We start from the raw sequence: 27,685 nt of genomic DNA on the forward strand, positions 1-27,685 counted from the left end.
GCTAAAACGTTGAGTGTAAACTTAACAACCAACATGACAGATCATCTAACTTGACAAGGCTAACTTGTTTACATTATATAACTTATAATAATTGATCTTAAGGTTGTAAACAAGTTAATACAGCTTTATTTTCCATATCATACATGAGCTTGTGCGTTTACATTTGAGTCGGTTAAGATGCTTTGTATGTTTCTTTATAGTCAGAAGTAGGTTTTCACAAACAAGAATAAACATATTTTTTAAAGGGTTGCGAGTCATAAGTCGGTAACAAATATTTACAATGTGCAGGAAAGTGCAAATGAGTCACCTGAAAATGTGCAAACTTACAAAGTAGGAGGTGTAAACAGCCTGACTGTTGGAAAGAATATGAATAATAACGCTATTTACAAAGCTGTGTGTTGTGCGAGTGTGAGGGAGTTAAAGTTTAGTTGCACTTGGCAAGATGTGCAGATTTTTTTTTCCCGTGATGAATTGGTTGAGTAGGCAGGATTTCAGCCGACCACGTTTTCTTTGATTGAATACATCGCCAGTGTTTACACGAGTAAACTTCCAGACAGCAGTGCCTGGTAAAAGTAACACATTCTAAAAATAAAAATTTGATGTCTATCAACCAGGGAACTGAGCAAATTAAAAGAAGCCTCTGAGTAAAAGTGGGACTTACAGCGCTGCGGTTTTACTTCCTTCAGCTCGTGTAAATGACTCATCTGCTACATCTGCTATTATCTCATTAGCTCTGTCTGGCTCAGGCTCCCCAGCTGTAGCTTAGACCCCACACAGCCACGCGAGTCTGCATACTGTTAATCAGGTAGTTTCAAAGCAAGCTGAGAAAAAAGCACCATCTCCGAGAGTGTTTTGTTTTGTTTTTTTAGCAGAGCTGATCTCACCTCGGCTCTGCTTTGTACAGAACATCTACTCCATGCACCAAGAATGAAACCATTAGAACATTTCTGCTGCTATCTGAGCTTAAAAAAGACTTCACAGAGAATCTAAATTGATTTCCTGCTCAACATGAGACCTGGAGTGCATGATTTTACAGCAAAAATGTATTGATGGGAAAAAAAAAGAGCCAGTTTTGGGCAACAAACCGAGCGAGGGATTCATGCTTGGGGCAATCTGATGCACATTTTAACAAGTTGACCACATAGCATATGAAAACTACACGTGACAAACTGTCATTTTGTGACTTGTGCGGTTACTACAAAATGCAGGACAAACTTTTGAACTTGAAAACATCCAATCAACGCATTTTTTGTTACATATAAAACGCGATGCCTAAAGAATTCAGCCACCGAGAGTCACTCACTACTTCAAGCTAAAGGACAAAATGCTATACAAGTTTAGGAATATTCTCCTTCAAAATTATCAATTTCAACAATGGAGTTTTCTTTTTATAATCTTGTGCTAACAAATGTGTCAGGTAGAAAACGTGCAATCCAGTACATCTCTGGTTTTCAGAAGAACACACTAATCTTTCCCAGAATTCATGACTTTCGAAACCAGCTTGCAAACCGTACTTGAATCCTCCGTGTATTGATTGTCTTTGAGCGTGGACGATGTGGGGTACTGAAGCCAAGGCACCGTGTTTAACAGCTGAGTGGAGCACGGAATCCATTATGGGTGTATGTTTAATTCATACACTTTTCCGCAAAATTGTGTCGAGACACATTTACCGCAATACATTAAAGCAAAAATGCCTTTTCAGATGATGTATTCAAACATGTGTAGCCCTGATTGCACCAATTAACTGAAGCGTTGAGGTTCATAACTACAAAAAAATACGACAAAAGAGGAGGCGAACAGCAGCACAGCGCTCCGGCCCACTCAGCTGGGCGATCTGGCAGCGTGAATGTTTTTTTTTTTTTTGTGGAGGAAGACAAGCCAAACGGACAAGAGATTTACAGCAATCTGTTCATTCTGTGACTAAAGCTTTGGGTGCATATGCTGCGTCAGCACAGTCAGACGGCTGCTATGTGTTCTGCTCTGGTGTCATGTAACTGCGTCGGTATTAGAGGCTTTTTGTCAGCTAATTCGCAAAGTACACTGCAACTGGGCGAAATTCACACTCGGATGAACTGCCTTTCAATTTGAACTCACGATATCATAATCATAAGCAGCGCCACGACTCGGAACGCATCAGCTTTAATGTTTCGTGGCAGGTTTTGAAAACGGCGGTGAATTAAGTAATGCTGGGCAGCGGCTGGATAATAATGTGCTGGACTGCGATAAAAGCAGGAAACCATGAGGCAGGTTTGTGTTACAAAAGAGCATGTCACAATGTCGTTTGCATCTTCAACGTGTACAACTAGATAGAAATGCAAATTTTTGCAGCTCAGAGCAAAACTCTGCGCTCCATTTCCACACTACATACCATCTGTATGTGCAGGGCGAGCCATAAGTTTCCATACACAGGAAACTGTATAATGCACATTTTTTTTAATGTTTCAGATACCCTAGAAGATGCTAAAAACAGGCAAAAGGGGAGTGCATCAGTGGATAAAAAGAAGTATAACGGGTGCTCTTCAGGATCTAGTGGAAAAAATCCATCCAAACAGCAAAACGGATGTTCCGATGAAGGCCTTGTGGTGGCCGAAACGCGTAAACTGCTGTCCATGAGTTACTAGAGGACTTTTAGGTACTTGGAGTGCCTCGGACCTCTCTTCTTTTTACCCTAGAAGATGCGTTTGACGCCATCTTTGGGGGCATTTGAAGGCCATGGGTTATCAGGTGAAGATATGTGACATAAATCATCTCAAGGAACGAATCACTAACGCCATTACAAGCATAACCTCAAATGCTAATAGCTAATGCTAGTTCATCAGCAGTGGAAAAAATGAATTAATATGCATTTTTGAAAGAATGGTAATCCTATAGAGCACAAAATAAAATGTATACAATGTTTATTTTTCCTATGTATGGAATCTTATGGCCCACCCTGTAGAGCTGCAACAGTTAATCGATCAATTGTTAGTTTTTAATCATAATTTTGCCAATCCATTGACTGGTTTGATGTGACTTTTTAAGAAAAAAAGTCAAAGTTCTGTGATTTAAACTTCATAAAACTGAATATATTAGAGTTTTTTTAGTATTCTGTGACAGCAAATTGAACTTTTTTCTTTTCTCCTTATATTTTTACTATTATAGGACATTTTTATGGGCCAAGCAAGTAATCAACTAATTAAAAAATAGTATCAAATGACAATGAAAGTCATTATTAGTTGCAGCCCTAATTGTAGTAGTGCGTGCACTCAAAAGTGTCACATGCAAACTAAATCTGCTTGAGTCTGGGGCATTCTTGACAACACTGTGAGAACGTAATAGACGATGCAAAAAAAAAAAATACACAAAAAAAGATCTCAAACATGCTGAATATGTTGCTTTATCTCGGTGAAATTTGATTCCAAAACTGCAATTCGACAGACATCCATCTGTGCACATGCTGGCATCATTTGTCTCGAGTATAAAATAACCATAAATCCTAATAAACTTTCTTTATTATTCTAGCAAACCGCCACATCTAAACCCTGGGTTGACCCCCACAAAATGTCAGTAATGAGCCTGTGAATCACTCTGACCAGCTGAAGCCTTACATGCATATTGGCATCAACGTCTCAGCCCCCATCCACCCGAGGTCTCCTTCACTCTCACACAAACACGAACACACTAACGGCCACGGCAGCATCATGCTCCAGCAGCCCCTTTCAATCTGCACTGAGTGGTGTGACGGGACGACAGACAAGCAGGGTAATAAAGCAGCTGAATGCAGCAAACACACTGCTCTAAATCACTCTCACGCGCACACACACACTCTCAACTCGTCAATCACTTTCACACATTTCCACTCTGATGTTCTCTCCACTGTTGAGGCCAACTTTTTGTTCGAGGCCTCACGTTTGAAGCCATCGCTCTGAACTTAGACGCGTTTAACCCCAAAAACACTGTTCAGAGACGGAGAGGGGAATCCCCCTGGCATGTAGCGTTTCAGCAGCGCCGGATCAGAGCTGAATCCTGCTACAATAGACTCAGTCTCAGAGCCTGGAGCTGCTTCACAAGCACACTTCATATGACAAGACAGCAGTGTCAGCATTTCTCTTCCCTTTTGGCAGCTCACAGAGCAGCTCTTTTCTTCCGTCCAGTCTTTGACCAGGAGGAGATGCCCAAACTGAATCGAATTAATCCTCGTCTTAAGGCATGACATCATCATCTCCGTCATCATCGTCGTGATTACAATCGGGCAGCATCTGCTGCAGCCAATCTACACCGACCATCACAGCACCGCAGGGTCACCGGGGTCGTTGTCACGGTGATCCATTCACTTATGTTCGTGCATTTCCTGAATTGTTGAGCGTTACGTGTCGGGTTACTGATGTCTGTGAGCTCAGGATAGCCAGATAATATCTAATATGTGATACAGGAGGAAAGAAGATCCGGTAAACGTGATTAAAGCTGAGGATTTTCAGTTCTATTACAGCACGAATTTAGGTTCAGACACATCCATTCAATATGCAGTTTGTCCTTTTTTCCATGAGATTTTCAAAAAATCTTGAGGAGAGTTTTGTCTTCGCAACCACTTCTGCTTACCAAAACTGACTAAAAGTATTGACAGACAACAGCCTCAAATAGGCAACTAATGTAGGCATATATTTTCTATTTTGACTGCAGTCATGATGAAAGTAAGCAAGCACAATGTTAGATTACCAGAGTCAAAATTCTGTATTGTATGAACGTGAATGCAGCCTAAACCACAAATAAAAAAATCCAGCTGGCCTAGCATTTGTCTTAGCAACTACTACTGCACGGTGTTCTTATAACGCAGCAAATTTCCACTTTTTTAGACTTTCACATCAAACATTTTGGTCCTTTTAATGCCATCTACTCACAAAAAACACAAAGATATTGAGTTATATGAGACAAGCAAAAGCAGTAAATTATTACACGGTCAAATCCAGAACCAGGCACTTCTTTTTTGCCTTTTTCGTTGCAAAATGATAAACTGAATGTGTGGGTGACGAAAGGCATGAGAAATGTAAACAATCATTGCGTGCGAAAGACATAAGCATTTGGTTTTTATTATTGTATTGTGTATTATTGTGGGGGTTTTTTTCGCTTCAATAAAACAGTGATTTGGCCCTTTTAACTAGCAAAAGAATGTTTTATCCTCTGTGAATCTTGAGAGTACAGACTTCACATCATGAGAAAATAATGGGATGAGGAGGAGGGAAAGGGTCCAGCGAACAAGCCGGTTTTATTTTGGCGGTTTCCGCTCCTCTCTCCTCCGTCTGAAGAAGAAAGACATTCCTGGATGATTGCACGCTGGAGTGACTGACAGACAAGACAGAGATCCAGCCCCATTGTTCCTGCCAGCTAACTATCTGCTGATGACAACATGTCTGCACGGCTTTTCTCGGAGGCCCCGTCACCAACGCAGCGCACAACTCAAACAAAAGCCAATCCAAGCAATCCTCCCCGTCTGAGGTATTACTGTCACCATCTCTACACACATCATGGCTCCGTCTGCATGCCTCTGTAACCTTGTGTTACCCTTTAAAGCCCCCATTCTGCAACAGTCATGCAAGGAAGCGGCCCGAGACATAATGTGGAAATCAGGGAGTAAGAAAGCAGCCGTCTAGGATGCAATTATCCAATTTATTTGCTGGATGTGCGGGCACAGTATCTGCGATGGCGGCTTGTAATCCATCTTTCATCGAGGGAGCAGATGTTACAAGATTAAACCAAACAAATCTTTCTCCTCAGAGAGGAAAAACACAGAAAGAGCGTGTTAAAAGGATACAACTGACCAGGCGTAAATAAAAAGCCCTGGTTTTGATGTGAAAGCCACGGGCGAGACTTGACATCATGTTTATCATGTTCATTTCACCACTGTGGTGTGGTCAGGCCGCACTGTTTGGAGAAGCAGGACAAACTGAAACAGGATCTCTTGGTTTGTTCAGTCTATGTGACATATCTGTCCCTCAGACACTAAACACTTCTCCACAATATGACAAATGAGCTGCGATGTTTTCACATGCTGATGGCCGTTGAGTAAAAGCTGCTAACAGGTCCAAAAGGAGGACAAGTGGCTGTATGGGAGGTCAGCTCTGTTTTGCATTTATTTGACTGTGACAGCCTCGATACGGTAGCCTAGCCGCGCTAGACAACCCACGGCAACAAATTTAATTCTCTGCCAGGGTGGGTCTAGTTACCCTCCATAAGGCTCGAGGTTGGATGCTCCTAAAACTGGCCGGACCAATCACCATGAAGTGTAGAGTCAGAAGGCGGGTGTAACGAAGTGACAACAGAGGCGCGACGATTCTGACAGAAACAACCGGCGCACAATAAACAGTTATCTTTCGACTCGGCTTTGGCCACAGCCCTTAAAGATTTGAAACTAAAATTCAACTTGAAAGATAAACAAAGGACGGCACTGAAGTGTTTCATTGAGAAGAAAGACGTATTTGGACTTATGCCGACGGGATATGGCAAATCCTTAATATACCAGTTGGCTCCACGGCTCCGCTGGTTGGGAAGCTAATGGGACTTAGAAACAATCCGCCGGTGCTCTAGGAACTACGTCAGCCTATTCGTTGCGTTGATTGGTTGTATACCTACCCAATTGCTGCAGAGGGATTTGATAGACAACCTTTTAGCTCGCCTCCCTCCCTGTCGAGCGGCCCTAGACCCTTGTGCCGTCAGAAACATGGGTGTAGCGTGGCTCGGCTATCGATACGGTTCAGACAACATGTAAAGGTATTCTATATTGTTTTGTCCTGCAGAAACATGATTAAAACACTGCATCATGCGTAGGCAGTCTTGTCGGTTATGTTACAAAAAAAAGGACCCGTCAACTTTTCTGCAGGTGTGCCGTCAAAGCAGTTGCATGGTTGAGCGTATTTGGAGCTGGCCGGCCTTCAACCAGACAGATTTGCCGTCTGCAGCTCCACATGCGTTGCAGTCGGGGTAAACACAGGAAGGGCACTCTCTCTTTGTACCTCAGCACTGACGGAAAAGCTGTGACTCATTTAAAACATATGTCAAATATACAGTTCAGGCCTGCGGATGCTAAAGAGAAGGCATCTTCCGAAGAAGGCTGCTCTCGAGTCGACTCGTTTTTCAAAAAAAGCGAGAGATTTTTTTTCCTTACAGTCTTGATTTTGCTGTGAATTCACTGTACAAAATCCTAAAACGCCCTTTCAAGTGTTTCATTCACAACTTTTCTCCGTGCTGAGAGAGAAAAGTCAATATTTGGACAGAAGTGGGTTCCATCGAGCTGACTGCTAACAGGCCATGGGTGCAGGGTTTCTCTGTTCTCTCAGACAGCTGAGATGTGAGCAGTCAGCATGGAAAAGTCCAGGCAGCAGCGAGGACAGTGCAGAGAAAAGAGCAAAAGGAGGAGGGTGCTTTTTACTGTCCTCTGGCATGAGCTCATTAACATAAACACACATGTATTTTGGGCCTTTGGAGACGATGTACACGGTAGCACAGAGTTAAAAAGCTGCAGGAGTGATGACTTTTACTGTGAGTCAATAACTGCCAGGGATGTTTTTTCACTCAGGGAAATATAGAAATACTCCAACACTGACTGCAAGCAAGTAGTCGCATTCGGAAGTTTTGATTCTGTTGAGGTTTTGCTGCCTGACTGCAAGTTATTGGAACATCTTATCCACCTACGAGTCCTCTGGTATTTTAGCACCAGCACACTTGCTGCTTTACAGCTCCTCAGCGAGCACTACAGTACAAAGACCGCTGTTGGACCGCAGCCTTCACCACCAGCTGCCAGAAATCACACCACGATGACAGCATCAACTGCCGTACTTCAAGTGTTAGGGAAAACAAACTTTCATGTTAACTGCCGAGGCGTTTTTCGGGGTGTTTTACATTTTATAAGGTGAGAGATTCAGGCAGGGCTTTTGTTTCCGTGCGTTTTTTTGCAGTCGGCTGCACTCCCTCGCGGTGATGATACCGGTTTGTTTGTTTGTCCGATGAATCTTAAGTTCACTTTTTAGAGCCCCGATCTGTTACTAATGAAGTTTCAAGGCTACTTCTTTGTTTTGTCGTGGTTCTAATTAGCATTATCACACTTTTTAAGTAAAAAAAAAAACTTTAAAAGAAGGGTTACATAAGGAGCAAGCCCAAGAACATGCTCTGAATGATGAATAAAGTAAAAAAAAAAAAAAAAAAAACACCGTGGAGACCAGATGGCACCATATTTAAAACCTGCTAAAATGCTCTGGCTAACTTTGAGGGGAGTATTTAATGAAGTTTATAAACTAGCAGGAGGCTGATAAAACCGAGCTTGAAGGAGAGGGTTGGGAAATAAGGACCAAATGTGCTGCGCTATAAGCAGAGGGGGGAAAAAACACTCCTCTGACTTCACCTTGGAGTTTCTCTTTGGCTCTTTTCGCACAGATGCTTGTGCCAGAGGCAAAGTGCCCAACGGTTACCACACAGTCCCGTGGAGGATGACGACGCCTGGGAGAGATGAGGGGAAAATGACCTGCTTTCTCCTGGACAACACCGCAGTAAAACACTACAGAGAGCACGATTGTGTGTGTGTGAGAGCTATTGTGGGCTTGAGAGCACACTTCAGACGCACAGAGAAAAAAAAGATTTCATACGAGCCCCTTTGAGCGCCGCTGGGAGCAACTTGAAAAGACTTTCGATTGACACAAACCCAGCCTCTCTGCAAACAGAGATGATGTGAAGGGTCTCAGACTCAAACGGTCTCTACAAATAAAAGTTGCTGTGCAGGTAACATAAGAATGGGCAACATTGTTCTCAGAGCTGCAGCAATAATGTTTGAAGAGAAAGAGGGACGATTGCAAAGAATTCTGCAATAGAAATTAGGGCTTTGGTAGCCTGAAACATTAAGAGATAGCTACTGAGAAAGTGCACTGCCACCAAATTTAAGTTAAAACCTGAACCTGTAAGCCTCTTTCAGACATGCACTCCTTTCCATTAATGTACCTGCATTTGAACATGTCGGCTATGTGTCTGAATAACCATCCTGTTCACTTTTCTGTAAAAGTCGCAACGACAATCTTAATGATAAATCAGACCAAGTAATAATTACCTATTATTTTCTCGTTACAAATTGGAATTGCATGCAGTTGCATTCACAAATAGGCATACAGGTTTGAGGAGCAATGTGGTTTGGGTAGTTATTATAATGATTAGCCAGGTTACGTTCTATATATAGCGATGGGAATGCATCCATGCACGCAATAATAATAATACTAAAAAGGACACCACCATCTTATGAGACTGAAACCAAAAATCTACCTGTAAAAAAACTAATATGAGAGAAAAAAGGTCCAACTTTACCAGCAAAATAATATCCTGACAGCTGTGATGGAGTTCTGAACTCAATCTGAGGACTGTTGTTATCTCAAATAGTTAATAAAATGGGACTCTGTGGGTGACAGCTCCCATGTCTGAAGTGATGAAAAGTACACATTGTCATTTGCTGTTAGATCCAGATCGATGCTATTCTCAATGCTGATAAACTTGCTATTACTTTAAATTTAGTTTTTTGTTTATTAGTAGCTCCTTTAAGCCACAACATAGATGTTCTAACCTTGACATACTGTCCAATCTTATGCGTATTGGCATACATCATGTGTGTAGGCGGCCTCTTAGTAACTGTTGTGAATATTCCAGAATCAAACTGTGAAATAAACCAGAATATCGTTAATTCAGCAGACTGATGTTTCATATCTCACGTCTGAAATGGGCTATATTGAACCATATTAATATTTCATTTACAGCCAATCTGTCATGACCATTATCAGTGGTTTAGGAAAACTCAATAGATCACTGCATGTAACAAAAAGTGGACAAATTCTATAAAGGAGCAGAATGGCTCAAAAGAAGCACAGGAGTCACGAGCAAATCAGACTAATATTAGTACATGCCCCCTAACAGAGAAGTAGTCTGGGTCACTTCTTTGAGTGAAAGTGGCAGCAGGACAACACAACTGTGAGGATCCAGGCCTCCCACCGCACCCTGGCCCCCAGCAGTACGGAGAGGCCACGACTACAAATCAATGGTGGAGTTCATTAATGAAGAGGCAGGGCCTGTCAGGGAACAATGGCCGTCAACAGCAGCCGTCTCAGGCAATCTGGGCCGGGACATTCTGATGGATGAGATGAGCTTAAAGGTCCCGTCTTCCCATAGTGGCTCTAATATCCAGCCCCCTATAACCCATGTGTAGGACTAAGAGCAGCCAGTCTATGCCTTTAACCTCACTGCTTTTCACCACACTGGACTGAGTTTTGAGAATTGTTTTCAACATCACGTCCCTTCTCCAAATAAAACAGACTCACCAGACCTAACAGTGAATAGCAGGCTCCAATGAAGTGCAAAAAAAAATTCACCACCACGTCTTGATAGGAACGCAGACAAACCTGGACAAAGCTAAAACAAACCACATCCTGACAGTCAAAGCCCATCAGGGGATAAGAGAGATCATGGCTTTGAATCGATCGGGACAGGACCGTGACCTTCGCCCCGGTAGATCCATGGGGAGGGCTGCTGCATCATAATGAGGTCTGGCCAAAGCCTGTCGCTGGATGATAACAAGAACACTGCATTATTAGACCCTGGAGGCTGGACAGACACCTCTCATTTCAAACAAAGGTCCCTTGGGAATTGAGATCGCAGCCTCACATGGAGACAAAAAAGGGACTTTGCTTTGACCACAGTTTGAGAACAACCATGTCTCCACAAAATTTCTTCCTATGCAACTAAACTGCATTCTCAATTACGCTTTGAGGGCAACATAAATTTGCCCGTAACGTACCACAAATGCATTTCTAATCAACACATCTTTGCCATTGATTTCACTATATCACTGTCGATTCTTATCAGCCAACCAATCATACATTAGGCAGGGTAGGACTTGTTATTACTCTGGTAACCTAAAGAAAAAAAATGGAGGAGATGCTTCAAATCCCAGACCACGATATGATATTTTACCTAACCCGAACCAAATACGTTTGATGCCTAGAACCAGCCTTCTAACTAGTAAAAGTGTCTGACAAAGCCAGATATTTTCTTAAATCTAACCACCTAGTTTTTGTGGCTCAACCTAATCAGAAAGGATATGGAAACTGAAAGTAAACGACAACAAACCACAAATCTTAATTCTGACACCAATGATCTCTCATCCAATACGAGATGTGAACACTGGTCTTCTAGGTAAATGTCTGGTCACTGATTTGTAACCTCTATCCCACTCCTGTAAAGTGGACCTTTACCTCCACGTATATTGCATGACTAAATTATATTCCCTTCAAAATGTAACTGAGAAATCCAAAGTTGTTTAAATCAATCCACTGGACTTTAATAAAGTTCCTTGAAGATGTTCTTAAAGTCCAGTGGATTGATTTAAACAACTCTGGATAACCATGACCTGGATGAATGAGAACCTACACAGACGACGTAATTGAGAAAATTACTGAGAGTCACAAGCAGAAACATATCAGAAACCAAAAAGTCTAAAACCCACGCACTCAATACTAAGCATGTCGCCAAAAAAGTACAAGGTGCATGAATCTTTTAGTCATTTTAATCCGGTTGTTGACTACCACATTAGTCTGGTTAAATCACCTCCTGGGGGGACCTGGGGTTCCCATTTCATCCATCTGGGACGACTACTGTTTCCCAAACCACACTCACAGGCCAATTCAAAGAGTGCCCGAGTCCAGCTATAATGGTCTGTTGCCTCCCTGTTCACGACCCACTCAGGATCAGATCAGGATCTGGAAGAATGAACACAGTTGGCTGTGCTTCAACATACTTGGCCTACTCTGGAGCATTAACTACAGTAAGGCAAAGTCGAGGGACAGCGGATGTAGTGTGAGGGTGAACCGAGGAGACACGACTGCAGTGATCCAGCCAGAAATCCCATTTCAATTATAGCAAGCATTAAGCTTCTTAGGTGGTATACTGAAGATTGGTCGGGGTGGCTGGTGGTTTGGGCTGCTCACTTGGGCCAGACAGCACATTTAAGCATGTGTGCGTGAGATCTCGTAGATCGGCCCGTGTACCTCTAAAGCTATTAGTTGTAGATTGTCTCTGCATTGATAATCCTGCTGTCTGAGGGCTTGTTAAAACTTTCCTCCAGGCCACCTGTTCTCAAGGGGGCAGCTGTTGTCTCTTACCAGGTCACAGCCGTTAACGCCAACCATTCCTGGAATATAGGGGCAGGAATCGTCCTGCTTTCACCCACGAACCACTCAAGCATTAACACAAGCCAACAGACTGACACATGGAAAAGAGTTACGAGAGCACACTTGCCTTCAGATGTTAACACATCCACCATAAATCATTGGCCTTTAAATGACACATTTCAACACAGTAGTAAAGGAGAACAAATGTTTTCAGTTTCCAGAACCAGTTATGCAAAGACAGAGCAGTGTGGTTAATAAATGAGACATCATCTTGAGTTAACAGATGGGAAGGGTTGATATCAAGTTAGAGCATGTATCCAAAACAACTGGTGGCCCGAGATTAGGCTTAGAGGTGCTATAAAGAGATGAGAGGCTAAAGTCTCACAGCAGGCACTCATCAACGGCTTTTTTAACACTCATGAGTCCATTTCACAAGCTCTATTACTTTGTTTCACACCAAACAAGCTCGAAACAGTCTGTGAGAACCAGACTGAAGGCTGCCATGGACTTGCACAGCCACCACCAACAGTTGCCCGCGCATGCTGTGAATACTATTTCCATTCCCAGAGGTACTCGCCAATAATCTCGACACAAAATCAAGCAGCAATCCAGCGTGCCTTACAATGCATAGCTGGCATACCAGTGTGACGGACCTCCATTGCATGAATTAATAGCCAGATGGAAGACTAATGACGCTGGCCTTTAAGACTGTGCTACCCCCAACCACCCTCAATGCCAGCGCAGGCCCATGAAAAGCTGACTTGGCTATAAATAACCGTTATTCATTGTCGAAAAATGAATAAACTGGACAAAGAGATATGAGACAGAGGGAGAGGCTGAGTGGGTGAGCGGGTTTCTGACACTATATAAGGAAGGACAGCAAAAGGTCTGCTTTGCAATTAAATTTCTGGGTAGGAAGCCCTTAAATCTGATTTAACATTGCCATTATGTCAAGAAACTATGTCTTCGGTTTCATTATTTCACTAAATTTGCTCATGTCAAGCTTTGAAGCCATTTTTTAGCTCAAAAACTCACCGTTGGGCGTTCCATGTTGTGGAGAATTTAACTTTTTAAGTATATCTCAGTGCATCTACAGGAAACTGAAGGGCTTTTATTCATTAATCACCCTCAGGAGACACATATTTGTCTCCTTGATCGTAAAAAGAGAAGGATTTCATGAACTAGATGGCTTAAAACTCACAATGAAACAGCTTTTAAAGACTTGAATGATTTTATGGTGCTTTGTATTATACGTTTGGTGCATTTTTGTATGAATGCTCCTAACTACCAAAGCTATGATCACAGCTGATGTGCTAGTCATTGTAAAACATAAACACTGCAGAGACAGAAAGAACATATTGACATATTGAGTGCCTCGAGTGCAGAACTTTGGTTTTTTGCCAAGAGGGCCTGAAGGGAACAACTTGTGGATATTTGTATTTGTGTACTAACTACAAAGAATGTCAAGGACTGCATGACAAGAGAGCACTCCACCTGCCAAGCAACTTTAAATCACAAAGCAGCTGTAATGTCATGAGAAATATTGTGCTTGCAAGGGGCTGATCAAAGGGCTGCGCTGCTGAGAAGACCAAAGCTCGTCTTGAATATCAAGTAGGGATGGCTGGTGTAAATGCAAGAGTCAAAATACTTTACAGCCTTCTACGGTGTGAGTAAGATTCATTTCTTACCCGCTGTATTAAATGGGCACTTTGAGAGCCTGTTGATGTCATACACAGTTAACCAATAACTGATCCACTCTACCGCAAAGTTAACGCGGCCTCTAATGCTTTAAACGCCTGCCACGGCAGCTCAGCCAGACGAAAGCGCAACGTCTTCGCACCTGAACAAGAAGATGATGCACTTGAGATTTGGTCAAGGAGACAACTCTATTGATTGGAGCAGTTTAGGAGCGTCTGGCAGGAAATAACAGTCACAGATGCCAAAATAGACACAACATCGCTACGATGTTTGCCAGTTTACGGCGGTGGACAGACATCCTTGTGAGGTTTTTTTTTCCTATCTGAGCGAGACAAGAACAGGGAGCATCTCTACGAGGAAGGTCAACGCCGAGAGGTCAACTCAGGCCTGAGGGAGAAAGGAACTTGTGGGGTTTTGTTTTTGACAAAGGAAGCTGAGCACAAGTCCAAACATGGAGAATAACGTAAGAAAAGAAGTCGCTAGAAAAGAAGAAAAACCTGAATGAGACTTTGAAAGGAAACGAGAGCTGAGAGCTCTTATTGCTGGAAAGTGTGCACAGAGGAAAAGTCAGCACAAGTGTTTTGTAGGGGCACAAAGAGGGAAGGGGGGTGGAACGTGGGGTCACAACACACGGCCCAATATTCTATTACTGGATAAACAGGTTTTATTGCTGCGGTTTTACAAAAGAAAACAGCACACGTACACACACACACACACGAGCTCTCAGAGCGGCCTCTTAACAGCAGGGCCGTTTTTAAAACTACTAGCCTAATTAAGATTATGTCAGATGCAATTAAGCATTAGGAAAAGAAATGATTACACAACATTGTGCACCCAAAAAGTGGTGCAGCCACCTCTCCTCGTAAAGTGTTTAAAGGCTCCATATAAACAGGCAGAGCCAAAGGTCGGTTTTAAAGGTCTTTTGAGGTAGAAGGTGAGACGACTAAGTATGTACGCCATTTTTTGAAAACACAGCTCACCAGATGCACTTTATTTCATATATTTGTGCAAGATCCGTGAGTTTACATCTACCACATTGGTGTCACACAACAAACTCATTGATACGTGGACTGTATCTACAGACATGCAGGTGGATAATTTGGTTAATATCCTGAAATCATTTCTCCTAGCAGGTTCCTGCTCTGTTCTCGCTGGTAACAGGATTAAGGAGCAGAATGTGTTGTAATTTGTCCCCAGCAGCAAGCAGGGCTTAAACCATGTGGGACAGCAGATTTCCACGCCAATAATCGCACCGTTTTCCTAACAAAAGAGTCTCCATCGTTAACAGAAACACGTGTCAAAACAGAACAGATGTATCAGTGATTCAGTGGAACAAAAAAGCACAATAGTAGCACCATCGCTGCCATTTCTAAGTGAGTGTTTTCATGCAAAAAGCAGCAGAGAATATTAAAAGCTTTCTCAGGCATCTTTTTAGACAATCTAGACCGTCCACTGCTACATGTTCTGGATATCTGTGTGGAAAGAAATCTTGAAGTCAGCAGCAAACCGACAGCTTATTATCATAACTCACAGGTGCCAATTCACAAAACATCTTCTGAAATTATATAGCAGCCCACGGAGCGCAGCACTGCAGAGCTCCCGGCAGACTGTCCTCGACTGTCAGCTGAAGGGCAAAAACTAGGAAGTGAGCACTCATATCGCAAACTGCTGCTCTGGAGAAGGCCGGAATCAGCACAATGTCTGAAACTCAGTAGAATGCTGAAAGCAGCAGTGGAATATTTTCATTTTCATTCGGCATTCATGAATACAAACCATGTGGATGTGTTATTATAATGAAGGGTGAAGGTGTCGAGGCTGTCAAACATCTTTAAGATGCCAGGAAAATACAAAAACCGGCTTTCAAACTTGTATGTAAATGTGTTTGTGTGTGAATGTGTCCATGCGTTTGACATGCCGGTCAGGCCTGCAGACAATGAGTGGAAGTGTTCCCCATTCACGGCAGCGTTTAATCAGTCAAACAGACCAAAGTGAGCGAGGTCCGGTCGTCCCAACAATGAGGCCTTGTGTTCCCCGAGCCTGAGCGCTGGGGAGGTCAACATGAAACAACAACACGCTACTCCAACGTCTCTGCAACAACAATCCAGCGGCGAAACAATTAGATTCTCAACCCGACAATTCAGCCCCACAAGTTGGCAATTACTCCTGACCTGCTAGTTAAACAGCACAATAGCCAATGGGTTGTTTGCCATTTTAAGACAAGCAGCAGCAGAGGTTTGAGGTGAATCCATGTGTGCTGAGGTGTGTGACGCTGGAGTGAAGCACCTGTCAGCCTGAGCAGGTGTACGGCTGTCTGCCTGGCTCAGTCGTCCAACAAACACAGGTTAAAAATAAAGCCACAGCCCTCGCCGAGGTGTGGAGGATCAGGGAGCTTAAGGCAGAGCTGACACTGAGCCCAGATGTGCTTATGTGGGAGTAAAACTGACATCAGATGCCAATGACTCCTCTCACCTCCACGTAAATCATGCATCCAGACATCTGTTTTTTACAACGAAAAGGCATAAAACTGCCTCTCGTGGTTCCATTTTTGGTGACAGCTTACAACTCCCTCCCACACCAAACGTCCTGAAAGCCTCATTTGCAGAGCCGAGACACACTAACACACATAGCACACCGAGGCACTCATGTGGGAAATTCTATTTTTACTGTCAGGCAGGGCGAGGCTCGGCCGTACTGTACACAAAGTAGGGAAACCATAACAAGGGAGGGAGGGAGGCGGAGGATGGCTATCAGGGAACAAAGCGGAAGTGTCCTTCCTCCTGATGACCTGCGAGTTGCAGGAGGAACACAAAGTGCACTCTGTGCACATGAAGTACACTGCAGCAAGGGCATATGATGCCTCTTGCATTGCTTCAGGGATTGCAATTGAACAAAAAGTGTGCTCTCAGTTGATTGGCCTTCTATCTGTGTCACATTTACTGCATGTGTGTCCTCTCTGGAGCAAAGACCCATTCATAGTTCTTCACATTTCTTCCATTTGTGGGGAGTTTTGCTCATCTAAATCCGAGGTCCACATAAATAAATTCTCCTTTGCTGTACTGTGCAGGCAAATTTGTGATTCTGAGGTAACAAATTCAACTTCTTGATTGGAATAACTGTGCAGTGGTACATTATAGATGCATAAAAATGAAGATGAATGATGGCTGAGCTTGTTAGAAAATGAAAATGGAGCAAATAAGTTATGTGTGGGGCGGAAATTAAGATTATATCAGCTCTGATGCCTTAACAAACCAAAATTACATCATTTAATCTGATATTACTGGATATATTGACTCAGCTTTATGGGAACTGGAGGCTACTATCCCACTCCCAGCACATTGATTTACCTCCTCCAGAGCAGCCACTGTGTTCCTACAGTGGGACATCCTGGTGGTGAAGTTTGAGGCAGTCGGTGACTTGTAATCTTCATTGGTCTCTGCCACAAACTCCGAAACTGTGATTTGGTCCGGCATGATTAATCCCTTTGCAGATAAGAAGAAGAAAGAGAAGAAGAAGAAGAAGAAGAAGAAGAAGAACTCCTTTCTGGACCCTCTTCTCGTGTGTTGAGGATAGAAAGTTCAGAGCAGCAGCAGTATTAATGTCACCGAAGGGCAGGAAAGCATGTCTGGGTGTGTTTATGTCATTCCCTTGTTGGATCCAGAGCAGCGGTGTGGTGCACGCTGCCCACCGGAGTCGCAGCGTCGCCCTCACCGCGCTGGGCTCCAAGGTGATGGATAAGGTTATATCCCCTGCTGCCTTTATGTCCCCGCTACTCCTTCTCCATCCACTTCCACTCAGCCACAGATCAAATCCGAGCTTCCCGAGTGGGTCCTGGGGCTTCTCTCTCTTCGTCCCAACCCTGCAACAGACCGGAGGTAACTTCTCGTCCTTCCGAGTACCGGGAAACAACAAGCCGCGGCTTCAACGGGAGCGCAAGAAATTGACAAAGGTAGAGGAGGAGATTCAATGGAGGAGCAGCAGCCAATGGAGAGCCGCAGCTGGAAACCGGGAGCCAACCAGGATGCATGGAAGGCGTGAACCCGTGATGCCTTCAAGTGCACCTCGGGAACTGAGCAAATCCTTGTAGTAGTGTAGTTTGTCGTTTTTAGAGGTCAGCAATCTTCAGATTTTGACCTGATAGCTTCACCAGTTTCAAGTTAACCCTGAGATTAGGGATGTCAAAGTCATTTTAGCTCAGGGGCCACATTCAGCTCAATTTGATCTCAAATGGGCTGGTAAAATCACAACATAATAACGGATAAATAACTCCAAAATTTTCCTTTGTTTTAGTGCAAAAAAGTACAGTCTGAAAACGTTTACATTTAAGGAACTATCTTTGTACAAAACATTGTGAACAACCTGAAATTCCTCAAGAAAAATAAGTTCAGTTTCAACACCATTATGCCTCAGTTTATCATTTACACATTGCAACTTACAGATCACAGAGTGTCTACAAAGGCACAAAACATTTACTGTTCATTATGGAGCTGAATGATATAGTATATTACTTGAAAAAACGACAAAAAACAACAAAAACAAGACAAAAATATTCCAAAAATGACACACAAACAACAAAAGTGAGAAACAACATGACAAAAAAATGAGACAAAAAAGCAACAAAAAATGGACAAATAAGACAAAAAAATCACCAAACCGTGAAACAAAACAACAAAAAGGAAACACAAAACAATGAATAAAGCAAATCACAAAATGACAAAAATGAGACAAAAACCACAAGCAAAACAAAAAAGAAATACTAAATGACTAAAAAAATGAGAAACAAAATGATAAAAATGTGACACAAATGATAAAAGTCAGACAAAAAAAAGACAAAAACAACAAAAACAAGATGAAATATTTAAAAAATGAGATACAAAATGACAAAAGAATGATAAATAATGTAGTGTTTTGCTTTTTGAGCAAAATAAATTGTCATGGTCTCGAAAATATTTTAAATTTAGAGTTTTACAAATGTATAAATAGTAGTTATTGTCCTCTTTGCAGGCCCCTGGGGGCCAGATTGGACCCTCTGGAGGGCCAGTTTTGGCCCATGGGCTGCTGGGTTGTTTTAAATGTTCTGCTAATATATAAAACTTTGCGTGAAGCTGAATTGTCTGGATTACTTAAAAACACTTACAACTACAGCAACTAACACTGGACATTATGAGCTTGCTTGCCAGTTATTATGAGAACATCGGTCAGTGCTTTGATATAAACTTTGCATTTGAACATTCAGTCTCACAGTCTGCTTACTGAAAAGGGTATATGATTTACATGACTAAAAAAAAGATGCATGTAAACTATCCATCCATTCCCTATACACCGCTTTATCCTCACTAGGGTTTGTGTAAGATTTCAATTTAGTTCTAGTCATCAGAGGTGTCAGCAGCTGGGATTTGCTGATATATGATGACGCCTGTCAGCAGCAATATGTGTGCCTATAGATAGTCTCTGCATAAATGTCACATTGGGAAAATACTTGTTAAATAAAATACACACATATATATAAAAAAATCCTGATAAATAAACATATATTATTTAAAATAGTATTTTATCACTAAACTCACCCTCTGCATACTTTAATAATCTCAATTTCTTTGCTCAGATTTCATGCAAAGTTTTCAAATCTGTTTTCCATTCTGCAGTATTCTAGTTCACTGAAAGGCAGTGTGTGATTCTAATATTTCCCACGGCACTTTAAGGCAGCATCCTGACTACAGAGTCACTATAGTTTCTTTCTTAAGGTGGAGATACAAGAAGCAGTCAGCTGTGGGGAAATGACACATTATCATAGTAAATATGTGGTTTAGTGTGTGTTTTTGTGTAAATGTCTGTAATTGTGTATTTTTCTATAGTATTCAGTATGAAATAAGGTAGAAAAAGACAATGATAAGCTCTAAATCTGCTTTATTTGTGACCAAAACCTTATTAAAAACATTGACAACTATATGAGCACATTAACATTTTATAGTCGTAGCACTCGGTTGTTGTTCAGATGTTGAATGTAACTGCAGATTAAACTTTCAAGGATTTAGTCAAGATTTGGCAGCAGCTTAATTTAATAAGGAGGGGGAAAGAATCGAGCAGAAAATAAAATGCAAACTGGTCAAATAACCAGATTAGGTGTGATTACCAGGGATTACATGTAGTAGCAATGGGGGAGGATTGCAGTATTTCATGTTTGTTTGTTAAAGGCATTGCTCCACAGAAGAAATAGCAAAAAATTACTTTAAAAGTCACCTTTCTTTGACTGTGACAAACAAAACCCTTTGGATATGTGTTTTAAAGATATTCAGATGCCACGAGAAGCTGTTAAATCTTTTTCATGTATAGACACCATTAAATAGGAAATGCACAAGAATTCATTGTCTGTGTCTCCAGGATTCTTTTCCCCCCTTGGTTTAAATTACACATATGAGCACAGAGATAGCAAGAATGCAAACCTACTGCATAATCATAATGCATAAATTACTGTATTGTGAAGAGTAATTTTTCCATATTGTGACCAGATTCAAAGTTCTAAATCTCTGCGGCTGATTGAATTCAATTTTAGTTGCATCTTAGAAAAGAAAAGAGGAGAATGCAGATTTTTGTCTCAGCAGGATCAGTGTTCATGCTGATAATAAGATCTGGTCTGCTATCACAATGTAACACATATAAAGGTTTATTAAAACAGTAGATAGACTTTGTATCTTGTTCTTACATAAAGGTGCATGTTAAACTCCATGCATCTGTAAATATTTTGCTACGACCTGCAGCCAAGAGAATAAATGGGATTTGGGATGTCTGCATCTTCCTAAATCTTTTTGGTAAAAAGTCAGAGGAGACAGAAAACATTCTATCATTAGGCGCCTCCTGAAATTGTGAAGACTTTCTCCCATGCCCTGAATTTTTGTCAACAGGAGCTTGGAAAAACAATAGCCTTTGCTCCCGGAGCACTTGCGTTTTTCCTGGGCTTTGGGATGAAAAATCTGCTGATGTTTCCCAGCTCATTCAGGCCTGGCAGGGCGGCCGCTGGTATAAATAGTCTGGCGGCAGCGGAGGCAAAAACCCTGGGCAGCCTTTAAATCACAAACTGGGCAGTGTTCACACATTCTTTCAGCTCTGCAGCGTCTCCTGGCAAGCTGCTAAATGAAGAGCCCGAGACCCAGGCTGACCCTGAGCGTCTAGCAGCCCTCAGCTCCCTTATGAAATGAACACACGCGGTCCCAGTGAACATCTGCTATCCAGAGACTGTCAGTAAGGTCAGCAGAACCAAACACCAGCCCTCCTCTTCACCGCTGACATGACTTTATAATTTCAGCACCGTCTGCCTTTGTAAGAGCAGCTTTTACTCTTTAAATCAATATCGGACCAAAGTGAAAAACATCTAACCTGTGAGTGCTGCATCAGGCGGATAGGGTCATCCAGCAGGTACATGTTGGGAACACATGAAAAAGCACGTCGTTTCATCTTTTATGGGATCTAATGAAAAGCACAACCGGGCATCTTAGGTGTAATAAACTGCAGCTGAAGGAAACACTGTTAAAATGTACTATGTCACGAGTGAAAGTAGCCTCATGAATAATACATATTCTGCTTTAACTGTATCCTGTCATCATAAATATATACATCTGGCAGCATTTAATATTTGTTGCAGCCCAGTGAAAAATGTGTCAAACCAGAAGCTGTCAGCAGCTTCATTAAACCGAACAGAAGCCTCTTTCACCAGCAGAGCACATCCTCACTTCAGGGCTTGTTTGCATGCAAGCAGCTCGCAGCCCTGAGTAACAAGTCAGCAATGCGGCCGTTAGATCTGCTCCGGTCACGCCTGGCGCATCTGAACATCGTCAACCGATTGAGTGAAACCGAAAATGTCCGTATTAATCACCGCTTTGTTGTGAAATGTGTTACTTTGGTGAAAAGGATAAACTGAAAACCAACTCAACAGCAGCTGCAGGCGGAACAACAGCCAAAGCAGATGTCATAGTGTACACAGAGACCCTCTTGGAAAAGATGTTTGTAATTTGTATTGTGAGCAGGAAACTGCAGGGTGTGTCCGAACGCCTATTCTTTGGTCAAAACTGAGCCACAAACACCCAATATAGTTTTACTGATTTGGCCTTTCAGTGTTGGCTGGAACAGACAATATGTTGCAGTCATACAGAGGGATTCGTGTTTGAGGGGGAGTCACTTTTTCCTAATTGTGCTGCCATGACATCATGATTGTGTAACAGGTGGGATAACTTCACAATCCAGCTTCTTGAGTGGAATGAATGACTTCTTTGTTTGAAATAGTTGTAGCCATTTTTGCACCTGAAGCTTTTCCCAACACACACGTGGATGAAGCTGCACATTCTAAGCCAGGCTCGTGTCCTTTACCGCGATGTGGGGAACTTTTTCCTACATCGCAAACCGCATTATTGACCACATTAAGGAAGAGCTTGTTACACAAATGAGGCAGCAGCTTAAAGGCAGGACCTGGCCGAGCGGTGCGTGGAGGATCTGAGCGGGTGCTGCACATGCTAATAGGAAAGAGATGAACTGAAGAGAGGAGGGGAAGGGCGAAGGAGCACGAGGGAGGGGGAGCAGTAAGCTGTAACGAATCCAATCTTTTCTCACAGAGGAAGTTCGGTAACGAGTTCCGGAAAGATTTGGACCCAGAGCTTTTGTATGAATGGATACTCTGCACAGATACAGAAGAAACAGAAGTGTGCATTGCATTTCAATGACTGAGATGCTATCTAAACCATATTTGTAGCTCTTGGAATTGATGGTATGTGCAGTACAGTTCATCACCTTCAAGTCAGCTGAAAATCTCAGTCAGGTCGAAGGTCAGTGCAGGAGGCAATTACACATTTTTCAGTCAACAAATGGAAATCAATTAGCTGGTGGAGATGACTAATTCTGACTGGAATATAAGACCTGCTCCCTGCAATTTTTGATTTTGTCTTGAGCACACAAATAAGATCAATAAACATATAGACTACAACTGAAACCACCCGCACAGTTTTTACACTCCCCTTAGCTAAAGCGCCACATTTTCCATTAATACCCAAATCCAAGCCGAGGAATGCCCCGGCTCAGGATTTTTTATTTAACCTTGCCACCCTGAAGGACACCCAAGGAGTAACGTTCTGCAAAATAATTGCATGACATTTTTAGCCAGCGCCCACACACACACATTCATCTGAGTGATGATCGCAAAGAGCTGGAGCTTTGCAGCCGCTTCACTATCATCATTAGGAGCGAGTGGCTTTTACAGTAATTATGAGTCCTCTTAGGATTTGGCCCCCATGAGCCTGAACATATCTGATGTCCCTGTACTTCATTATATCCTGACAGGCAACATGTCATCCTGTCCCCACCTTCTCTTGGTTTTCTGATTCCCTTCACCCAAGACCCTTAATCAACTGTTTCCACTTTGCAACTAGAAAAATCTCCACTCTGAGGGAAAAGTATATTTTTCTTGTGTATGCTGCAGCGAAAATAGTCCTATTGTTTCATATATAGTATAATATAGCATCCCATTTTATTCAGTATCCCCTGAGCCAGCATGAGGCTCCTAGATTAATAATAGGCGGCTGTGTATATTACTGATCGCCTCCTCTTGTCTCAAAGTAATGTAAACCACATGATATTAGCTGTTAAATCAGAGGATGAATAAACAAAGACACACAAAAGTGCTAAAGATCTCTGAAATCTTTACAATTTATTCCCTGTATGTCTGGGTTTTACAAGATCTGCTGTGCAATGTGAAGCAACCAGTCAAGGAACACTCTGGAAAATCCAATGCAAATCCCAACATGCTGTTTTGAATCTTCTTCTCTTGGTCACTGCTGACATTTGGATGGCTGCTGACCATATTCATGATTAAATATTTACCGTTCATCTCAATTTCCACTGAACACAGTACAGTGGGTTCAGTGGTTGCTGTAAATCTGTGTGTTCGTTGGTAAACGGAGGGCAGAAGGTGAGTATCTCTGGCTGCAGCACTGACAGTAACAGTCTTGGCCTTTCATCAGGCACACTCACTACAATAATATTCTCCCTCCTTTATATGCAAACACTTTCACACCCATAAACATTTGAGATCCGGTCCAGTAATGCTCCATTTGCTCTAAACCCCCTCCCTGCACCGAGACTAGTTGACAGTCGTGAGATCACGGCTTTGGGACGCTGTAAAGCCCCTGAGCTGCGTTTCTCCATCTCATCCACACTAATGTGATTTAAGCCAGGGTAAACATTTCACCGGGCTGCAGGTTTTGACTGAATCGACGATGCTGCAGCACCATGAATTCCAATCAGCTTCACTGACAGTCCTGCAAGGCCCCCAAGCGACTACTGACATGGCGCAAACTCCCGGGCAGCATTGCATTTGTTCCGACACCATAACAAATGAGGCGGGAGCGTCTCGGGCATTTGAAGCAGCTGCATTAAAGATCCACAGCGATGGAGTCACGGTGGGAGACGGTAAAGAAGGAATCGCTCTCCTGGAACATGTCAGAAGGGTTTGCTTTCTGATTGGTGTTGCATCAATTACAAGATTCGTTTCACAATCTTGCATTCCAATTTGAAGTGCCTGGCTGGCGAGTTCAGAGAGAATGAGGAGTCGGTGTTACAGTGTGATGAACCACAGGATAGAAGAAGGAGAAGCTTGTGTGGAGCAGATCTGTTGGTATCCCCTGGGGAATGCTAATGGAAGGGCAGCGAGTTCAGTTAATGAATGTGCCCTGCCCAGAGTGAACTGTTCAGACAGACTGTCCGCCGAATAGAGCCGCAACATCCATCATGTTCATCAGTCTTCCTGAGTAGATAAAATTTTAGCCACATGGAAAACCTAATCGTGGAAAACCCATACTCCATAATGCAGCAGCAGGTAAAAACACTGCAGCAATGTGAGGAAGAAAAGGGAGCTTGGTATCATTTCTGTCCCATCAATATTCAAGTCTGCTGGGGATATTTTACATCTACCGCAATTTGGATATTAAATTATCCATGATGGCTCATTTAATTTCTTTTCAGGTCTAAGTGAGATCACTGGATCCTTTTGTGGGAGGCAGGCAGTAAAGCGTCATCAATCATCATAACCTCAATGGCAAGCAACACTAAAAGTTCCCATTATGGTCAGTCTCGCACCCGCACGTCTTAGACTATTAAGTGCTTCATTCTTTTCCACAAAAGTAGGTTTGACACTTTTGTGGTTGAAATTGTACGATATACTGAGAAATATGGGGATGTAGTACTGAGAAACTTGAAAACCAAAAGGGTACAATTGAATTTCTCACCTCTAACATGCTTCTTCTACCTCTAGGGGGGTTCATTTCCCACCAGAGGAAATCTACAGAGCTGCTTTCTGACAGGGATACAGTCTTACTTGATGCTGAAAGAGACCACCAAGAAGCATTTCATGCAACGGAACCTGAACTAAAGATGAAACCAGCCAAGTCACTTTTATATTCAATCTTCCAAGTTGTCAGTCTTGTTACACCATCAGTGAAGAACGCAGTTGGCCACCAAGCAGCTGCATTCATTGGACAGTGCTAATGTCCAAGGATATTGTTAGCGCTGTCCTGATAGAGGCTTAAAGAAATCTCAGTTCAAAGCCATTGGGATATACCTCCTCAGATGTAGCTAACTAGATCTAGTCGCTCCCAACATGCTGCTTTATGTGCAGCGTGAGTCCACATTGCCGCAAGTCACTTCTATCCCTGAGACCATGAAGTTAGCACCATATCCCAGTGGATCAGTTCTGGTCATAATCTTATTCCAGTATTTTCTACTTTGCAGTCACAACACAAATGGGAAATTGTGACAGACAACCTGTAAAATGTCCCTAAAGCCCTCATTTTGGATCTTCTACCACCACCCCGTGCCCAGCGGCCTTGTGGGAAAGAAAGGTCCACCCAGGTCCAGACAGACTCATTGTCAAATCCACACCAGACTATTTGCATGGCTTATCACATTAACCTCACTGCAGCCTTGACAGCGCCGTAGGAATTCCGCTTCCTGGCACACCAGCTGGGCTCCTGCGGGGGCGGCTGCTGTAAAGTCCCTCATGATGTCTGGATGTGGGCTTCTAGCACACAGAGTACCTGCTACAATTGACCTACTTATTTCACCTGCCTGATGGCCACATTTTCAAACTCCTGTGCTGTAAACCAGACCGACACTACTGCAAATCATCTCCACCCTGAGAGAATGTGAGCATATCACATTCATGTCCATCTTATTTTATTTGGTCTGACAGTAATCTCAGTTAAGGCTACTGTATGTGACTGAAATCAGCTGAGTTATTGTCTTCTTGGAGTACGGATTTTATTGAGAAAAGTCACAGAGAACAAAAGCTGATATTTTTCATGACCCTGATTCTACTCATGTCATTGGAATGAAACATCAACAGAGCTATTTTCTGCCTCGCTTGAAATGAGATTTAAAGAATAATTTGTCAGGTTTTGACCTTTTCCCAGTGCTTCCAGTCGTTGTGTTACAGGCAAAGCTAACCAGCTGCTGACAATAGCTTCACATTACTGTACACATGAGAGTGCTATTGATCCTTCTTGCACATTTTAGAAATGAAACACATCAATTTTCAATATTTTTATTGTATAGGGAGTGTTTCTGATGGCCCCAAAAGTCATATCTCTATATATAAATCAATAAAAATCCTTTTTTGACATTGAAATGTGAAGATAAGAAAATGTGTGAAACTTAACAGGCCTCCTTAAATTCTCCTCTGTTCAATCCCATCTTCGCTCCCACTCTTCCCCCTCCCATGAAGCCTCCATTGTGTGTCCGCTTTGCATGCTGCATTGGTTTGTGCAGTGCTGCTGAACTTTGGAGTGCTGGCCATGAAGTGACTACCTTGTTCATCCCAGTGTGGGAGGAAAAAAGAAAATAATTCACCAAAGTTTTCACATTCTATTCATTCATTACCAGAAATTCTTTTTAAAAATGCACATAAATGACACTGTAGGATGATATTTTCCTGAAAATCAACCATTTTTCTCTATAAATGAATCGAATCACCTGACATCTTCTTCAAATGACTTCACAAAGTCTTTCGTATTCTCTCCTTTAATTAAGATGGCTCTAAGGTGATAGAATGGAGGAAAAGGAGACATTGGGACACTCCATGAGGTCAGACTGTAAGTGAGAGGGAAAGATGAATGATCGCCCCACCCATCAGCTAACTGTGGACAGAAAATGAAACAATGAGCTGAGAGAGCTCGTGTTTCTCACACTGAAATAGATGGTGGTTATGGATTTGACTCCACGCTTTCCAAATGTACTGTTGATGTGGAGAAAAGGATGGGTGTGTGTTTCTGCACTCAGCAGTCTAGCTGGGGGATCTCATGCAACTCTCTTTTCTACTCTTTCATTCTCTTTTTCCAAGAAAATGTTGGGAGAACAAGTAGATGATACCAGCCAGCAATAATGTGAAGGGACCTTCAGTGTCTCATTTATTGTTATTTTAGAGTAATCCATCCATCGGTTTCTGGATATTTTACAGTATGCTCATCCACATTGTGCTTTGTCTTTTTTTTTTACTCCAATGGTCCCATTTTCGCAAAGCTGGTTTTGTCAGTGAGAACAAGCTTATTGATCGTCTAACACGACTTATTGATTGGAAAAGCATGATCCCGGTCTTAAGCAAAACATCTCAGTGATTCCCGCAGGTTTTACTGATGGACTATTTCGAGTGATGATGATAATGTGCACCCAGAAAATCCCCACGGGGACAGAAGAACCATTAAAACGATAGACACTCTGCTTGCCAAGTAAGCTTTCTATGTCTGCAGGCATGGCTAAACCGAAATGGAAGAGAGAGAGAGAAAGATGAG

The 27,685-nt window shown here is 42.5% G+C and overlaps 1 protein-coding gene across 2 annotated transcripts in view; it reads right to left on the minus strand.

Annotated features, from left to right (window-relative positions):
* The window catches only part of asap2a (ArfGAP with SH3 domain, ankyrin repeat and PH domain 2a), a 72,670-nt gene extending 54,862 nt beyond the window's left edge, over window positions 1-17,808 (minus strand). Inside the window, exon 1 of one of the 2 annotated variants that reach the window (XM_022197452.2) lies at window positions 17,210-17,808. In XM_022197452.2, coding sequence (XP_022053144.2) covers window positions 17,210-17,335 — 126 coding nt within the window. In that variant the 5' untranslated portion in view covers window positions 17,336-17,808. The remainder of the gene's footprint in view (window positions 1-17,209) is intronic. The other variant, XM_022197469.2, reaches the window with a different exon arrangement.
* Window positions 17,809-27,685: the final 9,877 nt, after the last annotated feature.

The sequence above is a fragment of the Acanthochromis polyacanthus genome, chromosome 1 (assembly GCF_021347895.1).
Source record: "Acanthochromis polyacanthus isolate Apoly-LR-REF ecotype Palm Island chromosome 1, KAUST_Apoly_ChrSc, whole genome shotgun sequence".
NCBI classification, from domain to species: domain Eukaryota; kingdom Metazoa; phylum Chordata; class Actinopteri; family Pomacentridae; genus Acanthochromis; species Acanthochromis polyacanthus.